This window comes from Protobothrops mucrosquamatus, unplaced genomic scaffold (assembly GCF_001527695.2).
Source record: "Protobothrops mucrosquamatus isolate PMUCROS unplaced genomic scaffold, P.Mucros_1.0 scaffold1690, whole genome shotgun sequence".
In the NCBI taxonomy this organism is placed as follows: Eukaryota; Metazoa; Chordata; class Lepidosauria; order Squamata; family Viperidae; genus Protobothrops; species Protobothrops mucrosquamatus.
The window spans coordinates 164,745-182,715 of NW_015387843.1; the positions used below are offsets into that span (position 1 = coordinate 164,745).

The 17,971-nt window shown below is 41.0% G+C and overlaps 1 protein-coding gene across 1 annotated transcript in view; it reads right to left on the minus strand.

Annotated features, from left to right (window-relative positions):
* RAB26 (RAB26, member RAS oncogene family) overlaps positions 1-16,662 on the minus strand; it is a gene marked incomplete at its 5' end in the record, with an annotated part of 57,430 nt that extends 40,768 nt beyond the window's left edge. Inside the window, 2 exons of the mRNA XM_015822834.1 lie at positions 10,494-10,560; positions 16,621-16,662. Of these exons, the coding sequence (XP_015678320.1) occupies positions 10,494-10,560; positions 16,621-16,662 (109 nt within the window). The remainder of the gene's footprint in view (positions 1-10,493; positions 10,561-16,620) is intronic.
* Between the last annotated feature and the right edge of the window lie 1,309 nt (positions 16,663-17,971).

The window sequence follows — 17,971 nt, forward strand, 5'->3', positions numbered from 1 at the left end:
TCCTTCTGATATGTCCTTTAGCATCATCCCTTACTTGTTTCAAAAAATTCCCATCTTCCATGGAAAAAGCAGTTTTTTTATCAATTCGCCATCTCTCTTGAATTTGTCTATACACAAGCCAGGAAAAGTCTGGATTTTTCTGTTTCAAAACTTCTATTGATTTGAGGCACCAGTTACCACTACCACTCTGATATAGCAAATCTTTATATGATGGCGCCTCCATCACCACAAATCTAGGTATAGTCAAAAAAATATGTGATGGTATCACTCAAGTTGGAAGTTTAACATCAAACTTAGAAAAATACTTTTGCCAAACTCTTAACAATGCAGCCCTTTAAATTAGGAACTGTTTTGTCCAGCAACTGCAGTCACAATTTTCATGGGCCTTTTGCTCAAAAGACCATCCTAAAAAGCTCTCCAGTGAATAGAATAGAATAGAATAGAATAGAATAGAATAGAATAGAATAGAATAGAATAGAATCTCAAAAGGACCTTGGAGGTCTTCTAGTCCAGCCTCCTGCTCAAGCAAGAGAACCTACACCATTTCAGACAAGTGACTGTCTAGGCTCTTCTTAAAAACCTCCAGTGATGGAGCGCCCATGATTTCTTGAGGCAAGCTGTTCCACTGGTCAATTGTCCTCACTGTTAGGAAGTTTCTCCTTAATTCCAGGTTGCTTCTCTCTTTGATCAGTTTCTAGCCATTGTTTCTTCTCCTGCTCTTCCGTGCTTTGGAGAGCAACATGGCCCCCTCTTCTTTGTGGCAGCCCCTCAAATACTGGAATACTGCTATCATGTCTCCCCTATTTCTTCTTTTCTTTAGACTAGCCAAACCCAAGTCCTGCAGCCGTTCTTCGTATGTTTTATAAAGGCCTTTGATCATCTTAGTTGCTCTTCTCTGAACGCATAATGACTTTTAATTGATTCCCACTAAAACTATGGTTTACTCATTTGGACACTTCCTAATCTTTGTGATTCAGTGAGCATCTTTTCACCAGGACTGTCCATCTGTAACTGTTTCTCAGAGTTCTCGTAAGCTCCTGCTCCTGTCATCCGTGACAATATCCAGTCATCTTCTACCACTTCCATACTTCCAAGCATCAGGGTCTTCTCCAATAGATCTCATCTTTGCATTGTTCATCCAAAGTATTTCAGCTTCAGTTTCATCCTTCAGGCTTCCAGCGAGAACCTCTTTTGACTTCGTCCAGCCTCAGATGATTTGGCCCTCTGATTGTCCAAGGGGCTATCAGCCATTTTCTCCATCACCACAGCCCAACGCCTTCTTTCTTGTCAGCTTTTCTGATACTCCGGCTTTCACAGCCAGGCGTTACAGCCGGGAAAACCTTGGCCTGGACAATCACCACTTCTGTTGCAATCTGAGGCTTCTGCACTTTAGTATTTGCCCAGAGTTGCCATAGTCTTTTTCCCAAGTAAGAGACCTCTCCTTATTCCAGTCACCACCCCGGTGAAGTTTTCACCCCAGGAGGACAAAGTCTGCTGCTTGTTCGACTTCCTCTCTGTCCATTTGCATCGAGCTGGCATTGCCTGTTGAGAGAAGCTGAGGGCTTTTTAAATATTGAGCACTCTCCCTTCTATCCTTAAGAAGAGAGCTGATGTCTCCCTCGCTTCCAGCCATCCAGGTAACGTCGTCAGCATCTCTGAGCCTGTTGAAGTTTTCCCAGTGGTTTAATCCCAATTTCTGATTCTTCCGATTCAGAATTGCTGCATGTGATTTAAGTAAATAAAGTGCCAGCAAACAATCTTGGGCCTCACCTTTTCCCAGTTTTAGTTGCTCCATATTGCATGTTAAGAGTTGGTTTTGGAAATATTACTGTTTTGGACAGGAAGGCGGTGCCGAGTGGTGAGGACGGCAGAAAAGATGATTGGAGGTTCCTTCTATCCAGGACACGGCCTGTAAGTGCTGCTTGACCAGGATCTGCAGTATTGTCAGGGATGCTACACATCCTCTCCATGACCAGTTTTCCTTGTTACCTTCTGAGAGGAGGTTTCACAATATCTGAAGCAGAACAACTATATTCTGTAATAGCTTTGTACCATGTAGTAGATCTTTCAGGAGGCAGATGAAATAGCCCTGGGCACCCAGGGTTTAAGAGCAGGCAAAAACACATTTCATTTTGGAACCCTCTGATTTTTTAAAATTATCCACCAGATTTCATAATGTGATCTGGGGTGGCCTTTCTGAATCCAGCTTGTGTATTGCCAGTTCTGTTGGAGAAAAACCTTGAGTTTTCTCTGCTTAGCATATGTGATACAGGTAGTGCTTGCTTAACAACCACAATTGGAACCAGCGACTGTGTTGCTATAGCAATAGCAATAGCACCTAGACTTGTATACTGCTTCACAGTGCTTTGCAGCCCTCTCTAAGTGGTTTACAGAGTCAGCCTATTTCCCCCAACAATCTGGGTCCTCATTTTACTGAACTGGGAAGGATGGAAGGCTGAGCCAAACTTGAGCCGGTCAGGATCGAACTGCTAGCAATGGGCAGAGTTAGCCTGCAATCCTGAATTCTCACCACTGTGCCACCATGGTTCTGCAGTCTCTAAATGGAAAATCATGTGACTACAATGGCTTACAGTATCACTTGCCCTTTAGTTGTCAGGCAAATCACTATGATCATTAAGCAACAGATCACATTTGTGATTTTGCTTCTATAATCTCCATTAACTCTGCTTATCAGAAACTGGTTGTGAAGCACCCGAAGATGATCAAGTGATTGTGGGATGCTACAATGATCACAAATGTGAGGGCTGATCACAAAGTTGTTGTTTTTTAATACCGTTGCAACTTCAAACAGTCGCCAAGCAAGGCCAGTTGGTAAACAAGGACTATCTCCAAGTACAATTTTTGGTCGTTTGGAATTCTGCCTATTTCTTTTCCTGTTTCTTGGCTATTGGCCCTTGTTGTGTTTTATACCTGGTTACAAATTGTATGAAGCACTTTAACTGCATCACTTTGTAAGATTTTAAACAGATACTCTGGTATTTCATCAACTCCGGTGGCTTTGTCATTAGCAATATTTTCTAAGGGCCAGTTAATTTTACTTTCAGAGTATCTGGCTCACGTCCAATGGTCAAATCTTCATATATATCAGGGATTTTGGGACTTTTGTGTGTGTGCAGTTCCATATATTTCTACTATATCATATTTCTATCTTCTTTCTCCAATAGATCTTTGCGTTCTTTTATCATGCATCTTTTCAAGGTGTAAAGAAGCAGCCCTTTAGCCTTCTACATTTCAGGATATTTTTGCTTGATTCATCTTTAATGGTATCATTCGTTTCAGCTTATATTTTTTTTAGGTACTCTATCAAAACAATCCATTAAATCTATTCTTTCCTTTTACTGCATAAACATTCAGAATACTGCTGAGGTTGTAGCTTGTTGGCCTGATGATTTGATGTGTGTGTTTTAGTTCAAGTTATAATTTTACAAGAAGGAGGTTGTGACCTGAGACACAGTCAGTGTCTGAGTTGGTTTCTGCTGACAAAAAGAGTTTCTTCAGAGGACAGAGTCAACTTGTTTTTGGTGTGGTCCATTCAGTGATGTCTATGTGTAAAGTACCTTAACCCTGAATGTTCTTGGAAGAAGTCTAGTAATCTGTCTTCTATTAGTCTCATTCTCAAAGTCCAAATTTTCCTGTTATTCCAGATGTTATTTTACTTCCAGATGCCTGTAGCATCTTTCCTTGGGTGGAGTTAAGAAGGTATTGCAAGTCACTCTAGAATTATTCTGCTTCCTCTACATCGCTGCTTGAAGGGTAGCCACGGACCACCATAATAACACTTGGCTTGGATTCAAAGTGAGATAATTTTATAATTTCTTGTGTTATACCCAACCACTGACTTTGATAACCTTTTGTTAATGAGCTTGAATGGTGCGTGTAGAGCAGTGGCTGGTTCCATGGAGAAAGGGTTTTCCATGGACTGAAGTGTGCATGGTTTTGCATGCTGCCTGCATCCCACAGATGGGGCTTTGCTTGTTTGTGTGGACCAGTTGCTGGAATGCTGTGGACCCCTGGTGTAGAGGACAGAGCCTTTGTTAGCCTTAGAAGAAACAAGAAGAGTCACCACAGAACAATGATCAGACAAGCACAGCTTGAACCTCTTCCAAATGTGAATAAATGTCTGAGACAGACTCCTCCCTAATTCACATGACGATAAATTGAGGAAGGGGGAAGCCCATTCAAACATTTCAAGAATCTGTTGCTACAGCTGTTCAAATAAAAGTAATTCTACATTATATGGTGTTAGTTTCTTAGGCTGGGTTAGGTTTACAGAGTCGACAGATTGGTGTATCTATCCTTATGTTCCTTAATCTCTCAGTGACTTATGATGTCATCAATCTTGGTATCTCTCTGGACTGGCCTTGGGGTTTGGCAGTGGGTCCACCATGTTACAGTAGACTTAGTCCTTCTATGATTGGTTCCATTCCGTATTAATGAGGGAAAGAGGTTATGCCTGTAAATTTTATTTGTTGGGTGCCTCAGAGTTCAAATGTTCTTGCATCTTCTGTTTAACTTTCCCACGAAACGGTTGGGTCAGGTCAACTGTGAATTTGGACTCTTGTATGCAGATGACCCCCAACTGCACATCTCAACCCTGGGTAGTACAGGTGAAGCTATTAATGTACTAACCCAGTATCTGTAAGACTCTTTGGGTCTGGATGAGGAGAAACAGACTCAGGTTCAATCCTGACAAGGGTCTGTATATACTTGGGCCTCATGGAATTTGGGACTTTTCATCTTTGGTCTTGGAGGGGGTCATAATTCCCTATTTGAGACTGGGGTACTATCTGGAAGTTGTCCTGGGCTCCAGATTCTGCTGAAAGAGCAGGTGGCAACTCTGCCAGGAGAGATTTTTGCATGGGTCCTTCTATTGCAACAGCTGCATCTGCTCCCAGGCTGGGAGGCCCTACAGTGGATCCAGCGGTGCAACCACTACTGCTCTACATGCTGTAGTAGTTGCCATTTGGCCTCCATGTGCAATTCAAGGTGCTGGTTATCACCTACCAAGCCCTTCCTAATAGAGGGTCTGGTTATTTGAAGGACCACTTAAAGCCAATAATCATCCTGTAAGATGAGACAGTGTGGGTATGCTCTAGATCCCTTTGTTCAACAATGTCATCTTTTGGGATCTAGATATTGTTTCTTCTTTGTTGGATGCTTGTTTGCCTCTGGAACAGCCTTTGCCCTGAAATCCATACAGCTCTCACCCTGATGAGGTTCTGTAAATCCTTGAAAACCTGACTTGGGGAGACCCATACCTTGGGGAAGGGTGGTTGTTGAATCCCTGTTAGTTTTTCTTTGGCGTTGATCTTTTCTCCAGATGAGCATGATCTTTTATTTATTATTCTTTGGAAGGTATCCAGAATCAGGCAGCCTCTAAATTAAATTAAATTAAATTAAATACATATCGTCTACAATTCAGGATCACTAGAGGATTAGATGGTCTTCAGATGTGAATTGACTCATTCCAGTCTATTTCAGCTCTGCAACTGCCAGAATGTCAAACTTCAGCCTTGACATTTCAGTTCTGAGATTATCTGTGCTTATGGTTCTGTCATTCCATGTACCAAGAGTATATATATCTTCACAGTTTGCTTCTGGGCACAATGGCAGCTGGTTGTCCTTCCAGCTTTAATCCAGTCATATCACCAGCAGTAATGCTACTGATACTCACCCTCTGTTCTTCCTCAACAGTTTCCTGGATATTTACCACCCCAGGAACTTATCTTCCAGTTGCATGTTGACTCTATCCTGGTTCTTAATGTCCACTGGGTTCTCTGGATAGAATGCTGGTGGGGAGGAGGATCTCATTTCCTTCTCTAGGGGATTGCAGTTGTCTATCCCATGGCCATCAAGGGTGACCCTTCTGGACCAAAAGTATAGTTCAGTGGTGGCGAACCTATGGCACGCGTGCCAGAGACGGCACTGAGCCCTCTCTGTTGGCACACGTGCCACTGCTGCCAGCAGCAGGTCCATCAGGCCACCACCACTGCCTGGAGCAGGAGCCCCACCCAGTACAAAGGAGGTGAAGCGGCAAACTAGCAAGCTCAAGTAAGGTGGTAGAGCAGAGGTCACCAACCATTGTCAATTGGTGGACTGGAAGAAAAGGGAGGGGAAAGCATTTTACATGCTTGCATGCGCGCACGGGGCCGCGAGCATGCACCTGCTGCAAATGGGGTGGGGCTAGTGCCTGCGTGATGCTCACTAGCCTTGCCCCATTCTTGCGTGGTGCAGTGCCTTGTATCTGCACTCTGCAGTGCAGCAGCGGACATTTTTGTGCCTTGCAGCACAGTGACCCATTTTTGCGCCCCCAGTTTTTGCGTGCCAGAGGCGGCACTCAGAGGTGCCTCCCTGCCCCCCCCCCCGAGGGCACCACAATGCTGATGCGGCCCTGCACTTTGTGATAAGTGGGTTTTGGGTTGCGGTTTGGGCACTCGGTCTCTAAAAGGTTCACCATCACTGGTATAGTTCATAACATCCCGTGGTGGACAAATCTCCTCCCATTACATGGTGATTATCCATGAAGGGAATCAACAAAATATTATGCTGTTATTGAAACAAACAACAACAACAACAACAACAATAATAATAATAATAAAATAACGATCTGTTACTACAGATCAAGTCCAACAAGAAGAGGATATCTAAAATGAATGCACCAGTTCTGGAAAGAACAACATCTAGAATCAGAAATAACAGAAGAGAGACTAGCAGATCAACGCCGATTTATAATACGAAATAAAGTATTCACAAAAACAGAATTGGACGAACTGCAAAGGTTTACCCAGGGCAAAGAAATCAAAGCCTTGCCAGAAGTAATTCAGAATGTAGAGGCAAACCAGGGGGAGATGGCAGTGGAGGAATCCAGCAGAGATATACAACTGTTCTCATTTGGAAACCAGGCACCTGTTCCTCAGGAAGAACAAAACCCACTGACTAAAGAAATAAAAGAATTGAAACAAAGAATAACTGAGCATCTAGAACAGCACAGAAACAACAGAATAAGGCTGCCTGCATTGAAACCTGTTCCAAAGAAACAGCTAGCACAAGCCTTAAAAGATGCAAATACTGCAATATCAAGTATAAGCACCAATTCACTGCAAGAAACAAACCAACTAATGTACAGCACAGCTGCAGTTATAACTGAATACCTGGGATGCAAAATCAACAAAGAAGAAAAACAAACANAAGGAAGAAACAGTGCAGTTCTGGAAGCAGATATGGGATAACCCAAAGAAATACAACAAGGATGCGGCTTGGTTAAAAGAGGTGGATGCAAATAAAACAGAAGTTGAAATGAAAGAACTAGTAATAACAACAAAAATGGTAGAAAAAAGAGCAAGGAAGATCAAAAATTGGTCAGCACCAGGTGAAGATGAACTGCATGAGTTTTGGTTGAAACATCTAACTGTTATACATCCACTCATTGCCAAACAGTTCAACAATATAGTACAAGGAGGAGAAATTGAAAAGTGGCTAACAACTGGGAAAACCTATCTAATAATGAAAAATCCAGCAAAAGGGGCAACACCAGGCAACTACAGGCCAATTACCTGCTTACCAACAACTTTCAAATTGCTAACTGGTGTAGTAGCTGATGTAGTACAACAGCATCTAATTGAAAACAAACTCTTTCCACCTGAGCAGAAAGGAAACCGACCCAATAGCAGAGGAACAAAAGATCAACTCCTAATAGACAAAATGATTTTGGAAAACTGCAAGAAAAGGAAGACCAACCTGAATGTGGCATGGATTGACTACAAAAAGGCATTTGACTCTCTGCCACATGACTGGATAATCAGGTGCCTAGAAATAACAGGAGTCAGTAGAAACATCAGAAAATTTGTGCAAAGATCGATGGCAGAATGGAAGACACAGTTGCAGGTCAATGGTGAGAGACTGGGAGAGGTTAACATCAAGAGAGGAATATTTCAAGGAGATTAATTATCACCATTACTATTTGTTATTGCACTGTTTCCTCTGTCAACAATACTGAATAACTCAGGACATGGCTATCAAACATCAAAAACATCTGCCAGACTATCCCACCTCCTTTACATGGATGATCTGAAGCTATATGGAAAAACATCATCTGAAATAGAATTGCTGCTCAACACTGTCCGTATATATAGCCAAGATATTGCAATGGAGTCTGGCTTGGACAAGTGTGCCACACCTACTATCAAACAAGGAAAAATAGTGAAAACTGAAGGAATCAAGATGCCCCACGAAAATAACATTAAGAGTCTGAATGAGGAAGATTACTACAAATACTTGGGTATCCTTCAAGCTGACAACATCAAGCACACTGAAGTCAAGAAAAAGATTAGAGGTGAATACATCAAGAGAGTGAAGAAGATCTTAAAGTCCAAACTCAATGGAGGAAATACCATAAAGGCAATCAACACCTGGGCAATTCCAGTCATTAGATACACAGCTGGAATAGTGGACTGGACTCAAGCAGAACTAAAAGCAATGGATAGGAAGACCAGAAAAATAATGACAATGAATCATGCCCTTCATCCACGAAGTGACATTGACAGACTTTATCTACCAAGGCAAATAGGTGGACGTGGAATGCTGCAAGTACATCAGATGGTTGAAGAAGAAGAAGAAATGACTTTGGAAGAATATCTGAAGGACAATGATGAAGATGCACTGAAATTAGTATATCAGGAAGGCTTACTGACTACTGGAGAGACCAAACTGGCCTACAAGAAAGACCAAATGAAGAACAGAATAGAGGCATGGGAAGACAAAGCGCTCAAGGCCAGTACATTAAAAAAAGTAGCTGGGAAAGCAGATAATAACAAGACCTGGCAATGGCTAAGAGCAGGAAAATTGAAGAAAGAGACCGAGGGACTAATTCTGGCTGCACAAGCCCAAGCCTTAAGGACAAATGCATATAAAGTCAAAATTGAGAAGACAGCAACAGACAGTAAGTGCCGCCTATGCAAAGAAGCTAAAGAAACAGTGGACCACCTGGTAAGCTGCTGCAAGAAGATTGCACAGACTGACTACAAGCAGCGGCATGACAAAGTAGCAACAATGGTGCATTGCAAGATCTGCAAGAAATATCATTTGCCTGTAAGCAAAAACTGCTGGGATCATAAAATAGAGAAAGTCATAGAAAATGATAAAATTAAACTGCTCTGGGACTTCAGAATTCAAACAGACAAGCACCTGCAACATAACACCCCAGACTGAACAACTGTCGATAAGAAAGACAAAAAAGTCTGAATAGTGGATGTGGCAGTGCCTGGAGACAGCAGAATAGACGAGAAAGAACTGGAGAAGATAACAAAATACAAAAACCTACAAATAGAAATAGAAAGACTGTGGCAAAAGCAAGCAAGGATAGTACGCAATAGTAATAGGTGCCTTGGGTGCAATCCCAAAACAACTTGAGCACCACTTAAACACCATTGGCATTGACAAATTTGCTATTAGTCAATTGCAAAAGGCGGCCTTACTAGGAACTGCTTCCATCCTGCGACGATATCTGTAATACCATCAAACATCCACATTGCCTATCCCAGGTCCTTGGTAAGGACTCGAGAAGTAGGCAAAAATGCCAAATCCAGTCTGAATATCTGGCTGACTGTGTGATGATTAATAATAATAATAATAATAATAATAATAATAATAATAATAATAATAATAATAATAATAATAATAATAATAATAATAATAATAATAATAATAATAATATCCGAGGTCCTTGGTAAGGACTCGATAGGTAGACAAAATGCCAAATCCAGTCTGAACATTTGGCTGACTGTGTGATAATCCATAATAATAATAATAATAATAATAATAATAATAATAATAATAATAATAATAATAATAATAATAATAATAAAGTTGGAAGGGACTTTGGAGGTCATCAAGTCCAACCCCCTGTTCAGGCAGGAAACCCTATACCCTTTCGGACAAATGGCTGTCCAGTCTCTTCTTAAAAACTTCCAGTGTTGGTGCATTCACCGCTTCTGGAGGCAGGTTGTTCCACTGGTTAATTGTTCTAAAAGCTCGGGCAGAACTAGAGAGCAATTTTAATGCTCATTCCACTTTGCGAACAGTAATTTCAGACAGTGATTACCTCACTTGGCTATTTTTCAATTCTTGGTACAAAAATGTTTGAATCTATCACCCTCAATTTCCGATTCCTTCATCTTTCCTCACTTACAAACTTGCTTGTTTATATCCTTTCTTACTCTTTCTCTTTTAACAAGCTCTGACTGGCTGGTACAACCAACAACTGATAATGTTCCTAGCCTGGGAAAATGAACAAGCAGCATCATTTTCACAAGTAAGCAAGCGTGTGAAATACATTTCTTATCGTCTTCCGAGGCTCAATTTTCAATATAAAAATCGAAAGGGAAGACCACAGGCAGGGCTTTTACAGTGTATTCAAGATGGCAGCCTTCTTCCACAAGGAACCGACTTCTCAAAACGTCACAAGAGGTTCTTACCGTGGGCATCCCGGTAGTAAGCGTGGGTGACACTGCGGAATCTCTCCTGGCCAGCAGTGTCCCAAATCTGAAAAGGGCAAAAAGCAGAAAACCACTTGAAAAAGTGCGGGCAAAGTGTGGACAGAATGGGACAACTCACCATGACCAACTTGCCATGGCCAGTTCACCGCAGGACAACTCACCATGGAACAATTCAATTTAATTATTCAAAATAATTTAAAAAATGTTTTAATTTGTATCAGTCACATTTCATTCTGTCCCTCCTTTTGCATCCTTTCTTTAATTGTTCTATTCCGCCATTTCTTTGATATTAGTGTGACTCTTGTCCCACGGCGAGTTGTTCTGTGGCGGGTTGGCTGAGGTGAGTTGTCCTAGACCAGGGGTAGGCAACCTTGGCTCTTTTATGACTCGTGGACTTCAACTCCCAGAATTCCTGAGCCAGCTATGCTGGCTCAGGAATTCTGGGAGTTGAAGTCCACGAGTCATAAAAGAGCCAAGGTTGCCTACCCCTGTCCTAGACCCAAGTGTTGATGTCACCAAGTGTGAGCTGTGCAACCGTATAAATGTATTAAATTAATGAATATAAATATCCAGAGAGTCCACCCAGAGGGAGAAAGGAGAATACAACTATTGTCTTGCTGTACAAGTATTACAAATCCCAAACACAAATTTTCCCTTTCAATAAATTGGATATAACTTAGCCACAAGTACCGTTTTACATTCAGTTCAAATAGATCAAGTGAGGCTGTTTTGATCTGGATCCAAACGGATACAGTTTCTCGAGGAAAAGTGACCGCTTCGTTTTTTTAATGGTCAGTGAAATGTTTAAAAAATACTATTGTTGTGGCTGAGGGACTCTTTTAGGAATATCAATACATTTGTCTGATGGAATTTACCATGGGTGGGGGATGATACTCAGAGAAAAGTCTCTCCAGCTTCTTTAGGCAAATAGTTGTGTCAGTCTTGGCATCCACAGTTAATTATTTAAACTTATTTGTGATCTTATTGTGCCAGGCAAATATTGTTAACATCTGTCCATATCTCACACTTCTTCCATCCAGGGGATATAAGAGGACAACACACACAATTTTATGTCTAGGTTAAATGAGCAAAAATAAATAAATAAAGTGACCAAACCTTTTTTTTTTTTTTGCAAAAAATAAATAGTAAATAAAAAAAGGTGTTCATACGAACGCCTAAGCAATTTAGTCTTAAGCATATGCTCAGAATTACCTTGTATACTTTTGAGTAAATTTAACTTCAGAAGTGGGGGAAAAGTGAGAGCAAACAGATGCTTTCAAAATTACAGACCAAATTTCTAAATGGCCCCTTCAGTCTTCCAGCAACAGAACATTCAAATATGGGAAGAAAGAAAGTTCATGAGATCCTTGTCCAACTCATGCTAGACAGGCGGGCCTGGAGTAATATCAGCCCTTCTTCATTGTACGGTTCCTCGGGGTTCACTTTCTTTGTTCTCTTGTTACTTTCCACACAATTGGTGTGCAGTTCAAAAGAAAATGAACTGTTCCAAACTCAGTGAGCCTTCCAGAGCAACTTATTAATGTGTGGAAGAAACTGAAAAATTCAGCTAATTGTTGGAAACGCCAAACTATTTCATCTGAGGCGTATTGCGTTTCTACATAAAGGGAGCCTTCACCTGTCTCATTTGAATTAGTGTGGCATTTCCAACCATTAGCTGAATTTTTCAATTTCTTCCATACTGGGGACCAATATATAGGAAATATTTATGTTGAAAAAACTGCAGTTTTATATCTATGAAATGTAATTTATAGATAACAAAATAATTTTCACCAATGAAGGCGAATCTACATGTCCTAGGATAATGTTGCAGGATAGAATCAAGATCACGTGAAGTATTGATACCACTTTACAATGCCTTGGTAAGGCCACACTTGGAATACTGCATCCAGTTTTGGTCACCATGATGTAAAAAGATATTGAGACTCTAGAAAGAGTACAGAGAAGAGCAACAAAGATGATCAGGGGACTGGTGGCTAAAACATATAAGGAACGGTTGCTGGAATTGGGCATGTCTAGTTTAACGAAGAGAAGGACGAGGGGGGACATGATAGCAGTCTTCCAATATCTCAGGGGCTGCCACAAAGAAGAGGGAGTCAAGCTATTCTCCAAGGCATCTGAAGGCAGGACAAGAAGCAACTGATGGAAACTAATCAAGGAGAGAAGCAACTTAGAACTAAGGAGAAACTTCCTGACAGTTAGAACAATTAATCAATGGAACAACCTGCCTCCAGAAATGGTGAATGCTCCAACACTGGAAGTTTTTAAGAAGAGACTGGACAGCCATTTGTCCGAAATGGTGTAGGGTTCCTGCCTGAGCAGGGGGTTGGACTAGATGACCTCCAAAGTCCCTTCCAACTTTATTATTATTATTATTATTATTATTATTATTATTATTATTATTATTATTATTATTATTATTATTATTATTATTATTATTATTATTATTATTATTATTATTATTATTATTATTATTTAAGATCCAATCTGGGTCGGTCACTGGGACCAAAGTTTCAGTCTTCCGAGCTTTTAGAAGGAAACAACAGCCAATGACTTAATAGCCGACCATGAACACCCCAGTCAACAACCAAAAAGCCACACACAACCAGGCACCACATAAATACTACACACAGAATAGCCCAAAATTGCTAGAGAGAAGTTCCTTGAGGATGGGCTTCAGCACAAGTCCAAAAGCTCAGATGGCTAAACCTCTGGTCTCGGTGACTGATCACTGGTCACTGGATCCTGCAAAATATTTTTTTCCACTGGGGTTTTTCAAATTGGGTTTATGGGTTCCATGGTCAGAGGGGTGATTTTTCCACAAGGAATTAAAAAAAAAAGGCTCAGTCCTTCAAAAAATGGTGGGTGTTTTCCCTCTTAATCACTAAGGTGCAAGGAAATTGTTTACTTATTTGATTGATGTGCAGTTCTTAGATAAGCAGAGCAAAACAAGACAGGGAGAACTCATTAGAAAAGATTAAGCTTAGATTCTCTGGTAAAATGCTTTATTAAATTAGTGCGTGCACCACCCACCAGAAGAAAGATGGCAGATTTGCCTGAAAGAATTGGTGGTTAAGATAAATTTGATTTCTTTTAAAAAAAATCTAATTCATATACCTGTGAATAAACAAGAAGCGTCTGAGCCTACTCAAAAATAGAAAGAAAATGGATTAAAAATAGAATAAGAGCAATAATGTCATCTTGTTAGCAACTTCTTAAATTATGAGCAGTGTGCAAAGTCTCATCATAGATGTTGCGCTGCATGTTTAGTCAATGTTTGCCTCATAGAAAAATTACCACCACAAAGCTTCACACTCGAATGGGTTACAGGGAAAAACCCAACTCAGCCTTCCCCATCTTATTCCAAGAGTTGTTGTTGTTGCTGCTGTTGTTGTTATTCACACATACTGTCTCTGTAGCACTTCTGGTGGGAAACTTGTGATTATTCAGGTGTTGTTCCCACGACACCATCTTGGGGAATAGTGAACGAAGCTGGGACCTGTAGATCTGGAAGATCACAGTTCTCATCTCCTTTAAAATACTAATCAGAATTCTTGGTGCAGCATTGCTATTTGGTATGGCAGTGTTTGTAACTTATTATTCACGTCACAACTTTTCCACTGAATGACTACTTTCCAATATTTATCTACTTGGACTTCATAATGAACTTCAATTATGGCAGGTAATATACAGACTGAAATATTTGCTTTTAAAAAATAAACAAATTAATCATCTTGAGTGCTAGAACCAGCGTGCATCTCGGCTAAAGGCCATTCTTCCATGCACAGTGGGGTACATACTCAGGCGGAATGGTTAAGGTGGAGGACTAAAACTAAAATTTGGGTTGTACCTTCAGTCATGGAAGTTCATCAAATGACTCGACTGTGTTACTTTCAACTCAAACTACCTTAATTTTTGTCATTCACATTTCATTCTGTTTCTCCTTTTGCGTCCTTTCTTTAATGATTTTACTTCCCCATTTCTTTGATATTAGTGTAACTCTTGTCCCATGGTGAGTTGGCCGTGGCAAGTTGGCCGTAGTGAACTGGCTGTGGCGAGTTGGCTGCAGTGAATTGTCACAGACCCTCTGCGGTGTGTGTGAATTGAAGCTCCTGGAAGAAGGCAAGATAACTGCCAGTTTTAAAAATGGCAAGCAGTCCAATAACTGCTCAGCGGTTTTGCAGTTTTGGCACTTCTCTTCTTGAAGGAATGGAATGGCTTCCCCACCTCCATTTTGCAAATGACCCAAGAGTCCATCAACAGGGACAGAAAGTGTAGTATGCTGAGGAATGATAGGGCTGGCAGGAGATCAATATGGAAGGAAGTTACCTGGACAACTGAAAGTGCAGAGAAAGTGAAAGGGGTGAAGGAGAACGTGTGCAGAAATGAATGAAGAAGAAAGCAGTTGTAGAAGAGAAGAACAAAGAATAATGTTGACCAAAGAGAACATTAAGAGGCAAAGAGGAGGACTGTCAACTGCCCAGTTGGCATTTCCAGAAAAGGAAACTCCTGGGACATGATTTTACCAAGAGTATAATACTTTACTGAAAAGTTATGTTGGCAAAGAGGAGGCAGCATGCATTGTTTGGTGGAAAGACGGTGGAAGCATCTCAGGGGAGAATTACACCGGTAAAGAAGGTTCAGATGGATAACTTCATATATGTGAAATGAAGGAGGAGGTGGATGGTCATAGTGGCATGGATATAATCTAGCCAAGTGAGATAAGGGAATCAGTGAGGGAGGCAAACTTGTACATCATAGACATTATTGAGAAAGAAGGCTATGACCATCATCAATGAACAGACATTTCAGATCAGCCATGGGGCTCTTTAGGATTTGTTCTGACTATCACTTCCCACAATTAGTCATACAGTGGTTGTTATATGTGAAGGTTCTGCAAAGAGACCTCAGTAGGAGATGACAGAACCTGGCACGACAACCTGAGCTTGTCTGAAGGGACAGCTGGCTTAACCTATGAAGGTGGATCAGAGCATGAGCTGAAGATGGAACACTTGATAAGTAGTTCTTTGCCATGGGCAGGTCATTTTGTGATCAGCCTGAGGCTAGTCACCATTATCAACCTCTGCAGCATAGTGGTCTTTGATCCATCACAGGTGCTTTCTGGATCTGCTTGGATTACCACAGATGCTTGAGGGCAACCAGCAACACCATGGGAAATTCTTTGATGAATCTAGTTAAGCACTTATACAGCGGCTGCTATGGTGCTGGATTAGATTGCCCACTTGCGTCTCTTCCTGACCAGAGACCACTGGGTGGGTGTTAGTTTGCCAGGAGATGGGCAAAAAAGATACCTGGAACACTTGGGACAGAAAATTGAGAGCAAATAGGTTTGAGGAAAAGCAGAGCCTCATGTTCAGGTCTACAATGTGCTGCTTAAGGACAATAAAACATCACTATTTCTCAAACCTTGTATATTTTATGATTATCACTTTGTTGGTTATATTTTATTATTTATGATTGTATCTTATGACTGATTTATGATTTATCACTTTGTTGCTTGTATGTATATGCTGGAGACAAATTTCTTGTGTGTCCAATCACACTTGGCCATTAAAGTCAAGTTGTTTATTCTATTCTGTACTGTTCTGTTCTGTTCTGTTCTACTCTACTCTACTCTACTCTACTCTACTCTACTCTACTCTACTCTACTCTACTCTACTCTACTCTACTCTACTCTACTCTACTCTACTCTACTCTACTCTACTCTACTCTATTTTTGGAATTCCATCCAGCAATAGAACTTTAGTTTGGCAGTATAACTTCAATATTTCAGATGCAGCTCTGGCTTCTTTAGGTTTTTGAGAAGAATTGAAAGTGTTAGTTTAATCTATAAACCCATGTTGGGTTGGTACAGAAGGCCTTTATGGGAACATCTCCTCCAAGTCGGCTCAGGCTGGCTGTTCCCTCTGCCTGTAACAAGTTGTTCTGTGTCCAGGAGGCGACTAGGAGAGATGCTAACAAATAAACAACATCTGAATCGAACAGGACGCTGGTTGCTCTACAGAAGCCACACCTGCAACAAACAGCAAAACATTCAGGATCAACACTGACACATGGCTTGGCTTACCTGCAGTTTTACTTTGACACCATCCACATTCAAGACTTTATTCTGGAACAGAAAAAAAGAAAGAGCTTGGTGTCAGATCATCAGCAACATATTCTCTCACTGGAAGACTCCTTTGAGAAGAGTTATATAAACTTTCTGGTTGATTAAGACCCAGGAAAAAAGAAAAACACCCCCAGGACATTCCAGATACTCTTCAACTTATAATCAACAACTACTGGAAGTTATGATGGTACTGAAAAAGGTGACTTACAACTTGTCCTCACACAACAAGAATTTTTCCCCACCGCCACGAGTTTTCAGTTTAAAGCATTGATTTCTCCACCTTGACAAGTTTTACGATGTGTGAATTTCAACTCCCAGTATTCCCCAGAAATTCACACATCTGTAAACTTGCCATGGTTGGAAAACGCTGTTTTAAAGCAACACAATTATCAACACAGTTATTCAAAAAAAAACCCTTCAAGCAGCAACCTGGTGCTTTGCAACGGGAGGGAGGAAGGGGTGGGGGACAAACTGGAAAGAGTTGCAAAGCTCGGCATTCAAAAGAGCCTGAATCCAACTTCAGCTGCATTCTCCTATTTGTGTAGATATAAGAGGCTGTGAGAATAACCTTGGGAGACAGGAGGAAAAGCTGGACAAAGATCTGATAAGAGAAATCATAGTCCAAAGGAGTGATGGGGTGGAGAAAGTATCGTAAAAGGGACCCTCCCTAATATGCTGGAATGTAAAGGCTGGGGGAGGGGAAGCGCTTTCAGACTTATAATATTCAGTTATCGTAATCTTACTCCATCTCGGCTGGACCTGCCTTCGCAGAAAAGGAGGAAACGGGGGGGGGGGGGTTTCCTGGGCCAGAAAGCCAGAAGTGCTACTGTGTGGGAGAAAAAACTGCTGCAGCTTTGAGGTAAACCCTCAGAACACAAGATGACATCAGTGGGAGTCCATCTAAATTAAATTTGACAACTAAATTTGAGCAATAATTACAGGGCAACTCTAATTGCTCTGGGTTCAAAGACAAAAGCCAAGAGGAACTACTCAATCTGTCATTATTAATCATAACCATAACACACACTTTAGCACTGTACATCAGCAATGTTGAAAATGTTCTGAACTGAACATGGCCATTTCCAGTGATGCAACCTGGGAAGAAAACAGTCCATAGTGCAAAATAACTCCTTGCTCTGTGCTTTCCATTCGAGAACCCTTATGTCACATGGAGTGATAGTTATACTACTCTATGCTGCTACTCTATAGGGGGGGAAAAGTTAAAGGAGATCATTTTTAATTTTTAAAAAATTACCATGGCAAACAATGGAATATTAAACACACAGTTAGCTGGCAGTTTCTACATTCA